This window comes from Ornithodoros turicata, chromosome 10 (genome assembly GCF_037126465.1).
Source record: "Ornithodoros turicata isolate Travis chromosome 10, ASM3712646v1, whole genome shotgun sequence".
NCBI classification, from domain to species: domain Eukaryota; kingdom Metazoa; phylum Arthropoda; class Arachnida; order Ixodida; family Argasidae; genus Ornithodoros; species Ornithodoros turicata.
In genome coordinates, this window is record NC_088210.1 from 20,711,025 (window position 1) to 20,728,381 (window position 17,357).

A 17,357-nucleotide genomic window follows, 5' to 3' on the forward strand; every position below is an offset into this window, starting at 1 on the left:
TTTAGTCCGTAGTGGTACTTTTGCACACAGCCAAATTTCATTTCCGAACCAATGCACAAACGTATTTTACCTGTCACGTTTTTAGCACAGATATTTTTAAAATTCCACGTTAGCGCCGCGAAGCAACTGTGGCTGTGAGCGGCGTACAGACGTGGACAGATGGAGAGAGGACAGCAGGAAGGAGTGGGGGACAGGAAGGGGTTAGTATGCGTCCTGGGCCGGCTTCATGGGGGAACGCTGCCGACATTCGTCTGGAGAGTCTTTGGAAAACCCGGGGAAAACCTCAGACAAACCTCAGGGAAAACCGGTGGTATGATTCGAACCCACCACCTCCCAGTCTTCAGCACGACCTTGGCTACCACCAACGAGCGAACTCCGTAACCCTCTCGGCCATGCCGATGGACAGAATTTTATAAAATTCGGAAATGTTTTTATTTTAAATTACAATAAATGGCGATATACTCTAGTGCGAGTGGCATATCTCCTGGGTCGTTATCCTCATTGCTTATTTTACCAACGGACTTTCTGATTATGAAAGGTCAAATTTTGGCCCGTTTCTTTCCTTGCGCCGATGCCGTTTTCTGAAAAAGGATCGAGCCAATACAACGCGAGAAAACGGCCCCCGAATAAAAACGGCACATTTGGAGGTCATTTTTGTCACTCCGCCAGAAACGCGCTTTCTCCCTCTCGCTTAAATGCGAGGGAGAACGGAAGTCTCTGCTCTTTCTCCCTCTTTCCCTCCCTTCTTGGAACCATACTCACGTTACTCCAGAGCCCGCTGCTTGATCCGCTTGTCAACCCCTGTGTTAAGTATGCCCGCTTAACATCAGGACTGGCATGCGACTGACACAAGGAGTGTTCGTTTATGTCATATTCACACGGAATGTAAGGTGCCATTACTTTGACAGCAATACAAAAGGAACTGGATTCATATACGCTGCGCCGTTCGTGAAGGAAATCGCAATTTGCGCTTTCCCTCTGGTATTCTTATTTATCGCGAACATACTGCTAGCCAGCAGTTGCCAGGTGTATGAATCCCGAATCCTGTTACTTTTGTATTGCTGTCAACGTAACGTCAAATTTCATTCTGGGACAAGAAATTTTGGAATTTTAGTGCCCTTTTAATAAAAACTACCCCTCTCATGACCAAAGAAAACCTTTCGTAAGCATCGCACCATGCTCACCAAATGCACTTATACATATTGCATGCAAAACTGCACGCTTGCATTGCGTGCTTGGTATCGCTTTTTCCAACAATCCATGCATCATATAACAGAACGGAGCAAAAATGGAAAGAAATATACGTCCCCACACTTGATCCGACATCGTATACCCTGAGCGCACGCAGCAGGATACGACCTGTCATCGAACCTGAACGCAGCCTGCCGTTTCACATTTTCGCAGGGATCCATCAGCCGAGCATTGGGGATGTCATCGTCATTGAAGACCGTTCGCACCTCAACTCAGCGCGAAGATGTATTTTTAGTTGGCAAGCCTCCACCGAGCCCGCGCTCGTCGACTCCACAGCCTCCTCATAAGCCTCCTCAGCAACACAGACGAGTGTTTTCCTACGGAGCCATCGAGACCATCACCGTGACTCCGGTGTGAAACCATCGTGGCTCGCGACACACAGTGAGGACAATATACCACGTGACTGTGAAACGAAACCGTTGTGTACATATTATCGTATAACAGTAGCAGTAGGAGTTTGTTGGCTACAAGCGAGGGGACAAGTGACATGCACTGCCTTTTTTTGTTGCGTGCGTTCTGTAATATATGGGGCATGTGCCATTTTCACATTGTTTCAATATCCTTAGTTGAACTACCGGTGTGTTTTTGAATTCAAAACGTGTTGGGTGCAAACGACCTGAGACAACACCTCCTAGATAGTATTGAAGGCGTGCGACACTACGTCGCACAGTGAGGACCGCTCTTACACCTGTTGATGCTGCTATGACGTCAATGAAAGAGCGAACGAGAGAAAAGTTCGATGCATCTCGCAAAGCTCGCGCAGGCTTCCGTGCATGACGTTGCGTGACGTAGCGTGACGTAGCGTGACTGCTATCTAGGAGGTGCTGCCTGAGAAGGCAGAACGGATGAGATAGGCGGATTGACGCGGCACTGGCTTTCTTGCACTGCAGAGAGGAGTTTCCATAAGATAATGAAATTCACGTGGTATGACCTCGGCTCACATGCTTTTCGTTGTAGTTCGTTAACTACCGGGCTGCCCGAGTCAAATGAAAATTTACAGTTTAGTTTCTAAGGAACGTGGACCATCCGTATTTCGAACGAGCAAAAGTGATCTATACCACGCTTCACGTAAATGAAGTATAGCGCTGTTACCGATCACTCGCGAGAGTATATATATATACTATATGGTGCTACATGAGGTGAAAATCGAGCTCACGCTGTAAGGTGCTATAGTAGCACATGATAGGGTGCCCGCGAATACTGGGGAGCTCTTGTTCGTGCACCCTATGGTATAGAGCACAAGCTGTAGAAACTGGCGACGTAGACGTTTGGCCGACGGCTGCTGCACTAAGAACTGGAGGTACTGTAGTAGTCTGACGAAGGTTGTGAGATAAGCTCTTCCAGTTTTCCAGTCTCTGCTCCGTAAAGCAGGCACCTGGTGGTTGATCGTTTTGTGGTGTTGAAATAATGAGAGTCTCTAGGTGTTGTTCTGGTGTTTTAATTATGTGTTATACGTAAAATTCGTGCGCTTTAAGTACATGTTTGGGACACAGGGGACACGACCGTGTGGGTGTTAACGATTGCGGTAACTGTACTTCCAGTTATTCAAACTAGAGCGTTAAGACGTGCGAGTGATCAACGAGGAACACTTTTCTTTCTTTTAATCTTTTTTTTCCCTAGATCTATCTTATTTCGACTATTGCGAGGATGCTTTTTGGCTGCCGTATCAGAATGGTTCTGAAATATGACGCTCATGGAACATGCATTGCATTGGCAATAGAGAGAGTCACTGTGCGACCCGGCGAGTTCAGCACAAAAGTTCATGAAATGCAAAGAACTCAGGGACGACCTAACGTGTGCCGACGTCAGGACTTGAACTTAGACACTTCTCATTCCTGGTCAGGGATGTCACCGATTGTACCTTTATATATAGATATATATATATAAAGGAGCTCTTTGGCTGCACGTATAGCATATGTTTGTAAGTCAAACGTCGTCATGCCTTTATGCACTTGACTGGCTTTGCAATGGGGTTTCAGAGGTGTCTTAGGACAGCTTGACGGGAAGCAGCACGTGCCACGTGACCTTCTGACGCCATCCGCTCAAACGTTGCCTGCCTGCGTACTGCTGATGAGGCCCAAGAAGGCCGAAACAGCTGTTCAGTACTGGCATGGCGACGTTTGACTTAGAAACAAACATATATATATATATATATATATACAGAGTGTTTGCTCTAACGTGTCCTTAAATTATATTTAAAGCGAGCGATAGAAGAAAAGCAAGTGGTACTTTTCTGCTACTTGAGTAAGAAACAAGTACTGCTTTATTAGTAGCACCTGTTTCTAAGTCAAGTAGCTGAAAAGTAGCGCTCGTTTCTCTTTTATCGCTCGCTTTAAATAAAATTCCTGGACACGTTAGAGCAAACACCCTGTATATATATATATATATAGCTCTCTCCCCTGACTCCTCTGCTAACTCTTCCCTGAGTTATAGTCCCTCATGTACAGAGTAGCTACCTATAAATGTTCATCCATGCTGACGCGCCGTACTCACCAATTACTCAACACAGGTGGAAAATTCCTGTCATGGCATGGAACTCTAATTGGTACGTTTCATCGTGGTGAACATCAAACCAGTTCAACACCGCAATCCAAAGTTCTAACCAAAAACATCCAAGTCCCTATGGGAAAACAATCCATATGGAGGCCATGTTGACAGAGCAGACGACCACTTGGCAGGCGCCCCACCAGATGGCGAAACCATCTGGTGGGGCTTCATGGCTCCAACAATCTGGTGGGGTATAGCAGCAGGCTTCTGCTGGCACAGCCGCAGAGCGTCCACGCGGACAGAGGAATTTTCCACCTGCATCGAGTAATGGACCTTTTTCACACTCGCGGCGTATCCTAGCGGCTGTCCAGCGAAACACGATCGTCGCGCGCCGAAGCTCAGCCGGCGCTATATTGGCGCCATCTATTGAATATGTAGGGAACCCTCTTCGGCGTCGTCAGGGTCACAGAGCATGCGCAGAAGCGTTGTGAAAAAGGTCCCCTGGGTAAACTTTCATAGGTAGCTACCTCCATATCATACATCCATGACCGGAAATTACGAGGACCTCGGTTCGAGTCCTGCCGTCATCACACGTACTTTTACCCCAACTATTCGAATTTCGTTGTTTCTGTTTATGTGGAACCTAGATGGAGCTCGGCTCGGCTAATTCTCGTTACTTGTACTGGAGCCCAGTTTACACAAGGGAAATGTGAACGCTCAGTCCTATAACTTTTATTCTACGACATGATCTTCAAAAGTACGCTTCTGTATTAGACAACAAACGGAATGGTACGTAACGTTATAGTGGAAGAGGCAATTAAACATAGTCATCATTCAATTGAATTGGTATGTGTTCCTCATACATTGTGTGCATATGCTCATTGCCGCCTCTAGGTAGCCAGTTTCATGCAAATCGCTCGCACTGCCTCAGCATATACAGAATTCGTTTGCTATTTCTGCCCATTATGATGGAATGTGGCAATGGGCCTTTGCATTCCTAAATGGATGCATTGTACATAGCGTAATTTTAGCTACTATACTGTGTTCCGCAGATAGATGTTGCTCAAAAGAATAACATGTGTGTTTCGTTGTTTTCTGGCATATGGTGTAGCACACATATATATATAATCGGCTGGGCGAGGTGTATTTACGCTCTTCAATTTAGAAGGACAGTCTCATCCTATCACACGTCTGGAAAGATATTCCATTCCCCTCTGTCACAGCTGTGGGGCATCACAGCCCGGTTCTCCCCCGACAGAGCCTCTGTCTCCCGACGTACGGCAGCGTCCTCTGTGGGACGCTCTACCACAACACGTGATATGGTGGAACGGGGCGCTCTTTTAAAGCCCCAGGTGGCTTCCAGGATGCAAGGGAGATTTGATTGGCTGCAGTCAGTGATTTATCCAGGGCCTCCAATCCTTGCACCCGTCAACACCCCCAAATGTCTGGCCGACACCCCCGTTCCACCCTTTTCTTCGCAGTCAGGCGGGTCCAGCCAGGTTTACGATAATTTTCTCGTTAATCCGATTTCATCATTGATTACCTGCTCTCGTACTGCAGCCAATCAAATCTTCCTTACTTCTTGTCAACAAACTACAATGTTTAGCAAAGTGTTTTACTGTCACTGCGCTATTTTATTACCATTGCAGGCGCGGTTCATCTCACTCACGATCATTATCACGATCATCTCATTCACATCCATAATCACTTGCTCAGCTACAATTTTTATGATTATCCAAGCGCCATTGCTGATCTGCCTGTCTTTCTTACTGTGTGGCGTTTACGTCTGTAACTTGTTCCACAGTTCCAGATTATGCTAACCCCGTCTCTTTCTGTGATCTCCGTGTTTATTGTGCAGCCCGTAGTCTCTCTACTACAGTCGTGCTTAACCTAAGAACGACACGTCTAAGTCCCGCCCTACGGTCGTTCCTACTGGCTGCAATAGCTAGCTGCATCACTCTGCGCCGCGACAAGTAGTGCACCTAGTGGTGCTGCAGTATAATTTGTTCGCTGAGTAACTCTGTTAGGGCTGACGGACTACATTTCTTGTCGTTCTTATAGGTTGTATGCGGGTGTAGACTTTTGTCTGTTGGAGGAGTTGTACGAAAGGCACGCACTAGACAAGCACAGGTGGAATCTGTAACATGTTGGTTTCAGAAGAGCACAGTGACTTGTATTCACAGGAGCGGCATTCTCCAGAATATTCCAGCGGAAGATGCGCAAAACGTCATAACTTTCTGCTCAACGTCATGTCTCTTCGTGCTTTTCTGATCATGGGGAATGTCCTGCGACTCAGGCAGAAGGTATTCCGTAGCAGACGACAGGGTTGATAGTCGTCTGCTATGTACGAAAACGGTATCCTGGCGCCGTGCCGAGAGCTTTTTCTTCCACTACAATATTCCGTTGGACGTCGCTTCTGTGAATACACGGTGAATAGAATTGCCGCGTATGGATCTTGTGGAACCGTCACTCGTGTTGTGTGTCCGTTTTTCTTTTGTCTTTTCCGTGAAGTCGTCACGTTTCACATATGCATCACTACAACACTAGAGGGGGATAGCAACTATGTGATGCTCCGCTTTTTTAAAAAAGGAAATATCAGTAGGCTTTTGTGTCGCTACAGTCGTCTACGTGCAGCCACTTCATATGCAAGTCTTGGGTCGTTGCCCGTACTCAAAGTGTAGATGTATATGAACATTTTAAACTGCGTATCGGGGTCAAGTGTATTGGGCCCACTCTACCGGAGAGGTTTCCGATAATATCTGCACGGATGTGGATCAATGTAGGGCTCTCCGTGCGCATTTATAATTGAAGATTGAGGAAAGGAAAAGCAAAGTGATTTGTAGATGCGTGACCTGCGGAATACAGGGGCTTCCCGAAAAAAGGCTTAGCGAAATACAGGGTTCGCGCCAAAATAAACTTTGGGGTTTGTAACGGAGAAAAAACAACTAAAAACAGTGTCGGGAAGTTAACTTAGATGCTAGAGGACGTATTATGCACCAAAATTTTATATCGATGCTGCCACTTGACCCGTGTCTCTGTGGATAAATCGTGAAAACTACAAAAAAAAAAAAAAAGAGTCTATATACCTGTCTTTCAGCTCCTTCCGTCAGATGGCTATACGTTCGAACGTGGCGTTGCAGACGATATCGAAACGAGGTGAAGAAGTGGAACTGAACTTCGTATATCGTGTGAATATAGTTTCGATGTCGTCTGCAACGCCGCGTTCGACCGTGTCGCCGCCTGACGGAAGGAGCTGAAACACAGGTATAGCCGAGTGGAAATGTTAAAGGGGCACTAAAATGCAAAAGCAAGTTCGCTTCAAATTACGTTACACGCTATGTTAATTTCGACCTTGTTATCATAATTCAAGACTTTGATTCCGTTACGGAGCTACAATCGAAATTATACCGGACTCTTTCTTGCTTCGGCGCTAAGCAGTGAACGTCGTTCCAGCTCGTGCATCGGTGTTTTTTTTTAGTCCATGCTGCGCGTGCACGCGCGTGCCACGTCATGGAGCAGTCCCGGTGAAAAACATAGTGCGCTTTGCGAAGCGGATTGGCGTCGCTGTCTGAAGGACGTGAAGATAAATGTTGTCAGTGTAACATTCGCGAGAACTGTTGTGGGCTACAATTCAGTGAATCGGCATTGAAAAATGCTGCAGTGCCCACCATGGCCGCGCATATACGGAACACTATGACCGGACCCGTTCCCAATCACACGGCCACGATAGGTATGCTTGCGCTTCTCCTGCTGTCTTATTGGATGCCGCCAATCTTTGCCTCCTGTGGATCCCATTCGTTGGCGCCAAAGACGGCTCTATTTTTCATTGCGTTTTTCTTCTAAACGGTAGCGCCGTGTGAACTAATTTTACTTGCATTATACTAATTGAAACACGGACTTTCAGTTCAGAGCAAGTCATTCTTGCATTTTAGTGCCCCTTTAAGGCAGCGACGTTTTTTTTTTTTTTTATTTCCACGATTTATTTGCAGAGAAACGGGCCAAGTGGCAGTATCGCTATAAAATTTTGGTGCATAATACGTCCTCTAACATCCACTTTAGCTTTCCGACACTGTTTTTATTTGTTTTTATCTCCGTTACAAACCCCAAAGTTTATCTTGGCGAGCCCTGTACATTAGTACGCCTTTCTTACTGTGTGAACTGAATAACTGGTGCATTTAGACATATGTAAGGATTCTACTGAATTCGTGCCTCGCTTTCGTGTGATATTAAATCCCAAAGCTCCTAGATCATTAATCATAAACCTGCGAATACACGTCGAGAGCATGTCGGCGTGTGTGTGTAAAGGGGAGAGAAAAAGTAAGGACGGTATATCTACGTGCCAAATTTATAGAAAACATTATAACTGTTGATCTATTCTGTGTATATAGAGAGATGTTACTGGTATACAGTTTAAATGACGCTGGTGGTTATGATGTTACGGAATTGTTGACATCCTGTGTCACGACGCTCGTATAGACATGTATTCAAACGTTGTTGCAATTGTGTGTTACCTATATAGGAATTACGTTAACGATTTAATCGTATGTACACGCATTGTAAGTAATCGTTTTGGCACAAATTGTTTTTTATGGGGCCACAATACTGCGACAGTCTAATCTATAGCTGTGAGAAGTACATTTTATTAAATATATTGAGGTATGCGCGGTCAGCTCAACATTAGGGAGTTGTTCTTTCATACATTATGCATATTTGTGAATCAATGCTGCCTTAAATCTCTTCTCAGTTGCGCCGGTGTTGTTTTGATATAGCGTGATCATGTGTCTATAATTTTGTCGTTATCATTTTGAGGACACGGGTCAACTGTGGTTTATGTGCAACATATCACCAGATATTCGGTGTTGACAACTTGTGAGACAGTGTCTTCCTTTGCTCTGGTTCAGTAAAGATTCATGTAACTAGATCGTTTCTTTATTTAATACACTTATCGCCTTCATGTTTCCACAGGGCGGATATGATTGAACGTGAGGATTTATTTTTACGTTACTTATTGCAATGTGTAAAATGTGCAGAGAATCATTAAAAGTGTGAAGAACAAGACACACGCAGCATTTCTATATGTCTTCTTCCTCAGAGCAAAGAGCACATCTGGACCGACTGCTTTGCACAGTGAGAACTGTTGGCGTCTTCTCAGTATCAGGAATGCTCCCGGTAAGGGTCACAACACGCCACAATTTCCAACAATGAACTTAGTACTCATGTGGCATCTATAACATTTGGAAGAGGTATCACTGCACCTGGGCAGCACAGTGTTATAATGTTATTATTATATAATGTACATTTTCGTACAAAAGCGCGTGATGAACTAAAGAAATATTGTCCATCGAGAAAGTATTTCTAGAAAGTATTGTAAGCAACGGTCCTCAACATAGGATTACAAAGTCGAATTTTTTTCAGTAGAGCTTCTGGGGCTGCCAGTCTGGGTGTTTTCAAAAATTATTTCCACTCCTTACGCGCTACGGACTTGTACTTTATGCGCCAGTGTACCTATTCCGAAGACTATAAACTCGTCGATTATTTATTTATTTTTTTTTTTGCTTCGCCAGATCAGCTCTACTGACCCGCGCAGACAAATCCAACGTCCCCTGTATGTTGCATCTAACATGTGTGGTCCCTCGTCGGTGTTCGAGAAGAAACCTCTGTTCACATTGCGGCATGTTATGCATTGATAAGCAAAACGGATAGATGGCGCCACTGTAGAGATATTCTCGATTAGTAGTAGTTGTTGGCAACACTGACGGTGAAGAACATGATCCCAATAAAAGTTTAGCGTTTTCGTCTTTCGTTGCAACTGGTTGCAACCGAGACAATTCTGTGTGAGTATGACATATGACAGACTCCTTTCTGTATTTTGCTCATGCGTTTTGAACAGCCAGAGATCGCGCTGGAACGACATTATATCGGCAGCACCCCATTTTTGCATTTAGAAAGCAAATGAGACATTCAAAATCCTCACCTATTGCGTTTATCTAAATGAAAGGAGGGGTCCTGGCCCCCGTCCTCCTGCAGCTCCAATATCGCCAGTGGAAACTGTGTCATGACATACCGTCATGGAAGCTCCTTGCCCTCCCCTGGAAAATACCCTGCGAACCCCCGTCGATGTTTCTTTTTTAAAAACACGACACACAAGCACCGCGATTGGGGTCCAATAGCATAGCTAGAATTTTATTGAACTTTAATTTAATTTATTGGACAGAAAGAGCCAGAACTATTATCTTCACAAATTTCAATTTCAAACTTGGCGCTGCTCAGGTTGCGCCGGAAGTGACGATTCGACCCGTGACGTGACGTCGTTTCCCCAGACCGGGTTTTTTCTCTCTCCCTCCGTTTCTCTCTCTCTCTCTCTCTCTTTCTGTCCTTTCAAAGTGGTGCCGCTGCTAGGCGAAGTTCACTGCTGTGTTGGTGTCAACGTGCTTTTTCTTCGGTTTGCTTGTTTGTGGATGGTGTTTCGTAGCCATCGTTGGTGATCGGACAGCCTAAAGCGCTGGATGACACAATGAAATACTTGTCCACGCTCGTATTACTGGCTCTTGGAGTAGCAGCATCTCCGAAAGGTAAGCGTCCGTCCCTTGTGTTGGGCATCAGAGGGGGTTCCATATTTGGAAAACACCCTCTGTCTAGACATGTTCTGACCGACTTTTGGGCTATTTAGAAACAAGTAAAACAACGATGCCCGTGTCGAGAAATACAAACGGACCCTCTGAAAGGCACACACCAGTAGGAAACGTCCGTTTTGCCTTCAGAATGGTCGAAAAATGGATGCGCAGCCTGCGATCGTTCGCTGGTTTTGGAGCGGCTAGGCCTAATTCCCAGCGGATAGCAGGGACTAGGAATGACCGCTCCGATCTTTGGTTTCTCTCTTCGAAACTGCAGAAGCATACGGAGAGCATCATCCATGATGTGGTCGTTGTCTTGGTAAATGTTTCGGTCGCGTCTGTCGCGGATAGCGCTATACACGGCTGAATACATTTCCGGTTTCTCATGGTGCTAGAACTTGGTTGCCAATAGCAACAGCAATTCGTGACGTATTATGGCATATTTGTATGAAGCAGATAAGCGGCACGTGGAGCCGTGGAGCCGCTATATGGAACAAGTGAAGGACTGGGCTCGGGGTCGTTCCTCAAGGCCGTAAAATCAGTGACCATTAGGGAAGACGTACGCTATTTGCATACGGTAGCACGCGAGGTACACTTCTTCGAACTCAGCCACTTCTAGTAGAATCAGGCGCATACGCCGAGGAACAGAAAGAGGGAAAAAAGCTGTAATAATAATCAGAATGGATAACGATTGAACGTTACATTTGCAAGAACATGCAGAGGGTAGCGACCTACAAAAATTATAACGGGGCCGCTACGTCTCCAGCTACTGCTCATAGAGATGGATCCTTGTGTAGTTCTGTCTGCAGGATATTCAATTCCGATTTAATTCGAAGTGATGGAGCATCGTAGTACAAAGCTACACTGCGAAATGTACGAACCCGCAGTGAAAACAATGCAAATAGCAGCGTAGCGGAGAATAGTAGTTGAGATGTTACTCCGCAGATGGCGTTGTGACGTTTATCACCAAAATGGCTGGGATTGCATGCTGACCATCCAACCCAATGGAAAGGCGCTACTCAAAAGTTGAAGTCCAGTTTATATTTGGTACACGCTTTCGTGGAACGTGCTACCTGTTTCCTGGACGTTTCCAAAAAGCAGTGCCAAATCGGATCCAGTTGTGTGCTTTGCAGAGTATCAGGATTGTATAACTAGATTGGTCAATATTCAGATCATGTGTTACCTGTGTAACGTGTTGACCCGTGAAATGCTTGTATTCTTTTATTACCGTTTACCAGACTTATAGAAGAAATTGTTATTGAACGATTCTTGACTTTCCTTTGATGGGGTAAATGTACTCACTGGAAAGCGCGTATCAAAGCACTTGATTTTTCCAAATGCCCTGAGTAGTCCTAGTAATCAGGGAGAGGGGATATTTACGCAGAGAGATCGAATTTGGTCACAAAACTCTGCATTCACGTTAGCAAGTGGTCGAGGTACTACCCAAAACAAAAGCAGATACGTGCAAGTTGGCATGGTACACACGAATGCATGGCACGAGCATTAACATGATATTGATGGCGCATCATTAAAGACGAGAGGCCAGTCCTGTGTCCGGATGGAAATGTCCAAGAGCTTCGATGGTCAAACGCTGTGACGACAGTTGGTAACGCCCAAGGACCAAGCAGTAACTCTCAGACTCAAAGGACTCGCTGAAACCTTGCCTATATATGAACAGACGCAAACAGCACCGTTGTCGTTCGTGGCCAGCGCATTAAAGGAGATGCAGTTAGCGTCATGAATTATTCTTTAATCATTGATGCCTCAAGTGGCAAGCAACGCTTCTGCCCTGTTTTCGACAACGAATATCACTAAAGAAGCAAACTGGTTACCGGTATCGCCATCATTAAAAACTAAATTTCGGGCGCAATAATAAGGACTTTTACTACTGTTAAGACAACCGCTTTGCGTACGCAAAATAATAGCGGGTGCATACCCAGCATGCTCCGAAAGTTGCTTTGCGTATAGCGCATGCACTGAGTGAAGACCCAAGTGTGTTCTAGGGCATCGTACGCTATCGCCTTTGAGTACGTAAGGGATAGCGTTGGTAGTTATCCGCACGCGCAAAACATTTGTGAGTTTTAGTATAACGTGCGCTGTCGCCTTTGCGTACGTTATACTAAATACGTTATATTAGCGTGGCGGTTCTGCGCAATGCGCAAAGCTCTCTTTATGTTCTGCGCGTGCGCGGAACCACCAACGCTATCCCTTACGTACGCAAAGGCGACGGCGTACGTTATACTAAAACCCACTGTTATTCTGCAGAACCACCGCGCTATTCCTGACGTACGCAAAGGCAATAATAGAGAGCTTTAGTACATCGTACGCTATCTCCTTTGCGTACGCAAGGGATAGCGTCGATGGTTCTGCGTACGCCCATAACAGAAAGAGATCGCGCAGTGCGCAGAACCAGCAACGCTATCTGTTACGTACGCCATCCCTTTGCGTTCGACGCTCTAAAACCCTCTATTGTTTCCTTGCGCACGCAAGGCGAACGTACGTGAAAACTAAAATTCCTGATTGACTGGCGTACGTGACACGGCGCAGATTCGTTGCAGAGATTCTGAAATACTCTTCTCCGAAAAACCTATCTCCTCTCTGCTCATTACAACGTTGCGCCATTGCAAGACAGGTTGAATTTTCATGCTGGGTGACCCTTTGTTTCTCCTTATGTGGTGTAACTGGCCTTCAACTTATTTAAGCTTGAGTGACGTGCCGGCGTATAGGCTATACCGCGCAAAATTAGGGCATCGTATACGTGTGCCTGCATGCGGCCGATGCCATAGAGTCCGAGAAAATGGGTACGCCACTTCGCCGCAGCATGGGGTCGAACAGGTATTCCAGTCTCCTGAGGCAGACGCCCAGACAGAACGTCGTTTCCCGACGTCATCCGTCACGACTTGTTTTGTGATGCCACGATCGGCTGGGTTGGATGTCAATCAGCGGGGGCTGTCTTGGTGCCAACCTGTGTAGTCTGGCATTGCACCTGGGATTCAAAATAGGCCGGGCCGATGTGACTGAACCTTCTTTCCTCTGGATTGCGACGAAGTGACGTCACTGTCATCGCGCGAAACCTTGTGAAACGCCGTGGTTTGTATAGGCGTGGCCCAGCGCCAGGGAGTGGTCGCTGCTCGTGCTTCGCTTGATATTGGGCAGTGTTTTGTGGCATGGTGTCCTACAGACTGACCCCCTCCCCCCTCAGAAAACTCCGGATCAGCCCCTGCGCTGTCCGTTCCAAACTTCCAACGGATCCAAATCCAACGGATACAACATTGAGCAACAAGAAGAATTTTTGAAGAAAGCCAGACAAGTTGGAATGGTTTTCACGAAGTCAAATAATCAACATGGGTGTATTTCTCGAAAGAATACCGTATATTGGGTTGTAGTCTTTTTTTTTATATATCTTGTATACCGTTGTATATCTTTAGTTTCGTTATAGGTAGTGATTATTTAGTTAGTCATTCGTTAATTTCATTAAATTCGCATTTCGTTTTATATTGCAACGAAATAATACTCGCTCGCGTGTAAATAGTGATTGCATTGCGCGCACCCTGCTGCAACACGACCTGTGAAGTGCCACAAGTAAAGTTTGTTACTTTTGTACTAAGTTTGTACTTTCTTCGCGGCGATGCCGTGATTGGCAGGAAATTACATCCGCTATCAACTTGCATCTTCCTTGTGGCTTCCAAGATCCATCTTTACTCGGCAACTTCCGTTATCCGCACGCCCCCTGCAGGTGACAGATTCCCTTATACAATTAATATTGTGTGGACCTTACTCTGACGCGTTGTGATATAACGGCACACGTCCAGAACGAGATGCAGAGGAGATGACGAAACTATCCATCCATGCGGATCCTCAATACTTTTTTTTTTTGTTCTTCACTTTTTTTTTCTTTTTTTTTTTTCGGGAGACACACGAAACATGTTTTGTTGTCGGAGCCCATATTACGCAAGACAGCCTTTCTTTGATGCCGCACTCGGTTACATACATTTGCGGTAGTGCTGCAGTCATTTTGATTGAAGTGTGTGTGTGTGTGTGCAGCTAGCTTGTGTTGCTATGGGCTGCGTAATGCCGAATGTGTCGTAAATCTATAGTATCGAGGATTTAGGAGGTTCAGTTCGATAAAAAAGAAAATACACGATTTCTTCGTTTTTATGTTTTAGGAATGTTAAGTAACAAGGACGAGTCTATTTCTTGACACCTATATGTAAGGGTAATGCAAAAACTTGCAGCATATTCAGCTTAGCAGACGCTGTCGCACTCAGAAACGACCTTCCTTATAGAGCTGCGAAGGGTGGGGTACATGTGAGGTAATCTCCAAGCTGGCTTTGACATGCATATTTTCTGCGTGTTAGAGGGGTATACATCGTGCGCTTCATGAGTTCGAGGCATGTCCGTGTGCCGTGTAAAGAACTAGAAAGATGCCCGTTGAACCTGTTGGGTAAACCGGTTTCTGCATATTGTCCGTCTCATCTTATTTGCATGGTGGCAGGGGATGCCATCTGTATTTTGTTTTTCAAATTAACTTCACCCTCTAGCACACTTTTCTTTTTCTTTCTGTGTGTGTGTTGTTACTGTTGTAAGTTGTGTTTTTATGCTAGTTTTATTGCGACAGTCTTCGATGCATGAAACGCTGTCTGCTATATCTTCTACTAGAAACAGTCTACGTTCTACATTACTTGTCTGCGAAAAGAACGTTGTTTCATACCGACCTTTCGACTACGGCAGTAGCAAATAGTGACTCTATAGCTCTAAAGTACCTCTGGTATTCTATCTCTCCTCGTGTTCTCTGTACTCTGTACTTGCTAAAGATATCCCCTTCTTACGTGTCGTATACACTGCTGCAGTGCCGGTGCAACTCAGTGATGCTATGCCGTGCTGAGACAGCTCTGTAAGCTGGCTGAGAAATATTGCGTCTGACTTAGTAAAAAAGGGCACTGACGCAAAGCGTGACGACGACAAAGTGTCTAGGAGTCTGCACAAATGCTTAATCTATACTTTTAGTGTCATTTCGTAAACAAAGCCTGACACGAAAAAAAACAAAAAACAAGTATTACTGCGTAGTAAAAATGTATTGACACTTGCAAATACAAGTCTATGCCCATACTGATGCATTCTTTCCCCCGAAACGACGACACAGAGAGGTCCAGCAACTGGATTTTAATGAAAGTCGTAAGCCCTGGTAGACATGACGATGGACCAGACCAGTCAAGAGAGAGAGAGACCATCAGCTCCCGTGCTGCCCGGTTTTGTTCGGTCTCGTGCACGAGCCGGCCACGTTTGCCCGCGCCCGACGATGACTGTGATGATGGCAGTAGAGCAGGACCGACTGTAGCGACACAGTCGTGACAATACGCATCCTATGTCTGTAGGCATCCTATGAAATTTTTTTCTAGAAAGTTTACTCGGAATTGATGATCGTGTGTTCTTATTGCGTGTCTGCTGCATAAAGCCCATGGACGTCATGCTATGGAATTTCCATGATCATTGGTCTATAAAGATGCATTGCAAAAATATTCTTTTTAGTGTCAAGTTTTGTACAGTTCTCCGTGTATTCTTTGTCTGTTCTTGCAGCTTTTCTTTTCTTTTCCTTTCGTTCCCTGTCAAGAAAGAAAGAAAGAGCTGTTTATGTTTTTTTTTTATCTTCATGTCGTTTGCTACCCTGTGTGCTCGAATTAAGTTAGCATATAATTTATGTAGTGTCCCCACATTCAAGCCGGTAAGAAATATACCAGCGTTCATAAGCACTGCATAGAGGTGCTTCGGGTTCTACAATGCCGTCTGGTGTGTTGAAAGCTCTGAACAATAGAGAATAAATAAGGTAGTGCGGGAAAATATGATATATGGCTTCGCTTAGGTTGCTATGCTACTCCTCCGCTCTCCGATCTGAACATCTGCTGCTGGAGTGATGTAAATATAACACATTTCCGCGTAATTATGCGCACTGCTGTCAAACGTTTACGCTCGAAACTAGCTGTTTGGGCTCATTTTGTGCACCGACGACATCTAGAACGGACGAGAATGCCGTCGGCAAGCAGTTGCCGCATATCATTCCGTCAGAGTCCTCTCAGGAACGACAGTTTTTCGCCTATATTTAGAAGTGAATGTAGCCGTGACTGTACAGTGTGTGACATAGCGGGAAACGTGACAGCAAAGTCGTAAGACTGGGAGGGCCCCGTATCTAGGGGACGGAGACGCGCAACAGCGAAAGTTAGCGACACAGCTGCCGCAGCAATACGTACGCACTAAGAAGAAGAAGTAAAAAAAGAGAGCAATTTTAGACCTCTTGGGTCCGTTTTTAACGATATACAACTTTTTTCTTAGTAACGTTAGCCACTTCGATGCCTCGTAACAAATTCTTGATATCGTCAGATTTTAGGTTCCACTTTGTATATTGCATGCAATTTTAAAATAATTTTATTCTTATCTGTTTGTTACATCGCTTATCACAGTTTTGGCGCACTACGACCATTGTAGTTCTTGCTCATAAAAAAAAAAAAAACATCATCAGTTCATCACCTTTTGGGAACTAGACGCATTGCCACAACCGTTATTCCCCTTTGGGAACAAAACGCATGGATGTTTATCCGAATTTTAGGGACTTCTTGTGGTAATGGGGAGTAAATTTCGGGATGCGGGACTAAAAATGGGGAGTAATAACCTACTACAGTTTGTCCCTGCGGGCAGGGGAGAGGGTAAAGCTTGGAGAAAGTGTCTACGTGACGAAGTGTCTGTCCACTCACAAGGCAGCAACAAGGGAAGTATTCATAGACAGACCCGGGTTCACGGAAGAAACCACGTGCTCCTCAACCTTGAAGTGTTACCCCCCCCTTATTTGGGACAGGGAGGTCCCTTGACGGACAACAGGGGAGAGAGGGGAAGTGGGTAGCTGCGTGGAGAGCTGACCAATACTTGCATAACGCATTTGTGGTGGACCAGAAGCTGGAGTTACGCTCCAATTTACTCTGTTTCTTTTTCCTTATAGGATCTACGGATCTAGGA

The 17,357-nt window shown here is 45.3% G+C and overlaps 2 protein-coding genes across 7 annotated transcripts in view; both read left to right on the plus strand.

Annotated features, from left to right (window-relative positions):
• The window catches only part of LOC135370942 (kazrin-like), a 45,382-nt gene extending 43,585 nt beyond the window's left edge, over positions 1–1,797 (plus strand). For 5 of the 6 annotated variants that reach the window (XM_064604880.1, XM_064604878.1, XM_064604879.1 and 2 more), the window contains exon 15: positions 1,405–1,797. In XM_064604880.1, coding sequence (XP_064460950.1) covers positions 1,405–1,608 — 204 coding nt within the window. In that variant the 3' untranslated portion in view covers positions 1,609–1,797. The remainder of the gene's footprint in view (positions 1–1,404) is intronic. The other variant, XR_010415474.1, reaches the window with a different exon arrangement.
• An 8,302-nt stretch (positions 1,798–10,099) lies between these two features.
• The window catches only part of LOC135370943 (calsyntenin-1-like), a 49,967-nt gene continuing 42,709 nt past the window's right edge, over positions 10,100–17,357 (plus strand). Inside the window, exon 1 of the mRNA XM_064604884.1 lies at positions 10,100–10,310. Within this exon, the coding sequence (XP_064460954.1) occupies positions 10,253–10,310 (58 nt within the window). The 5' untranslated portion in view covers positions 10,100–10,252. The remainder of the gene's footprint in view (positions 10,311–17,357) is intronic.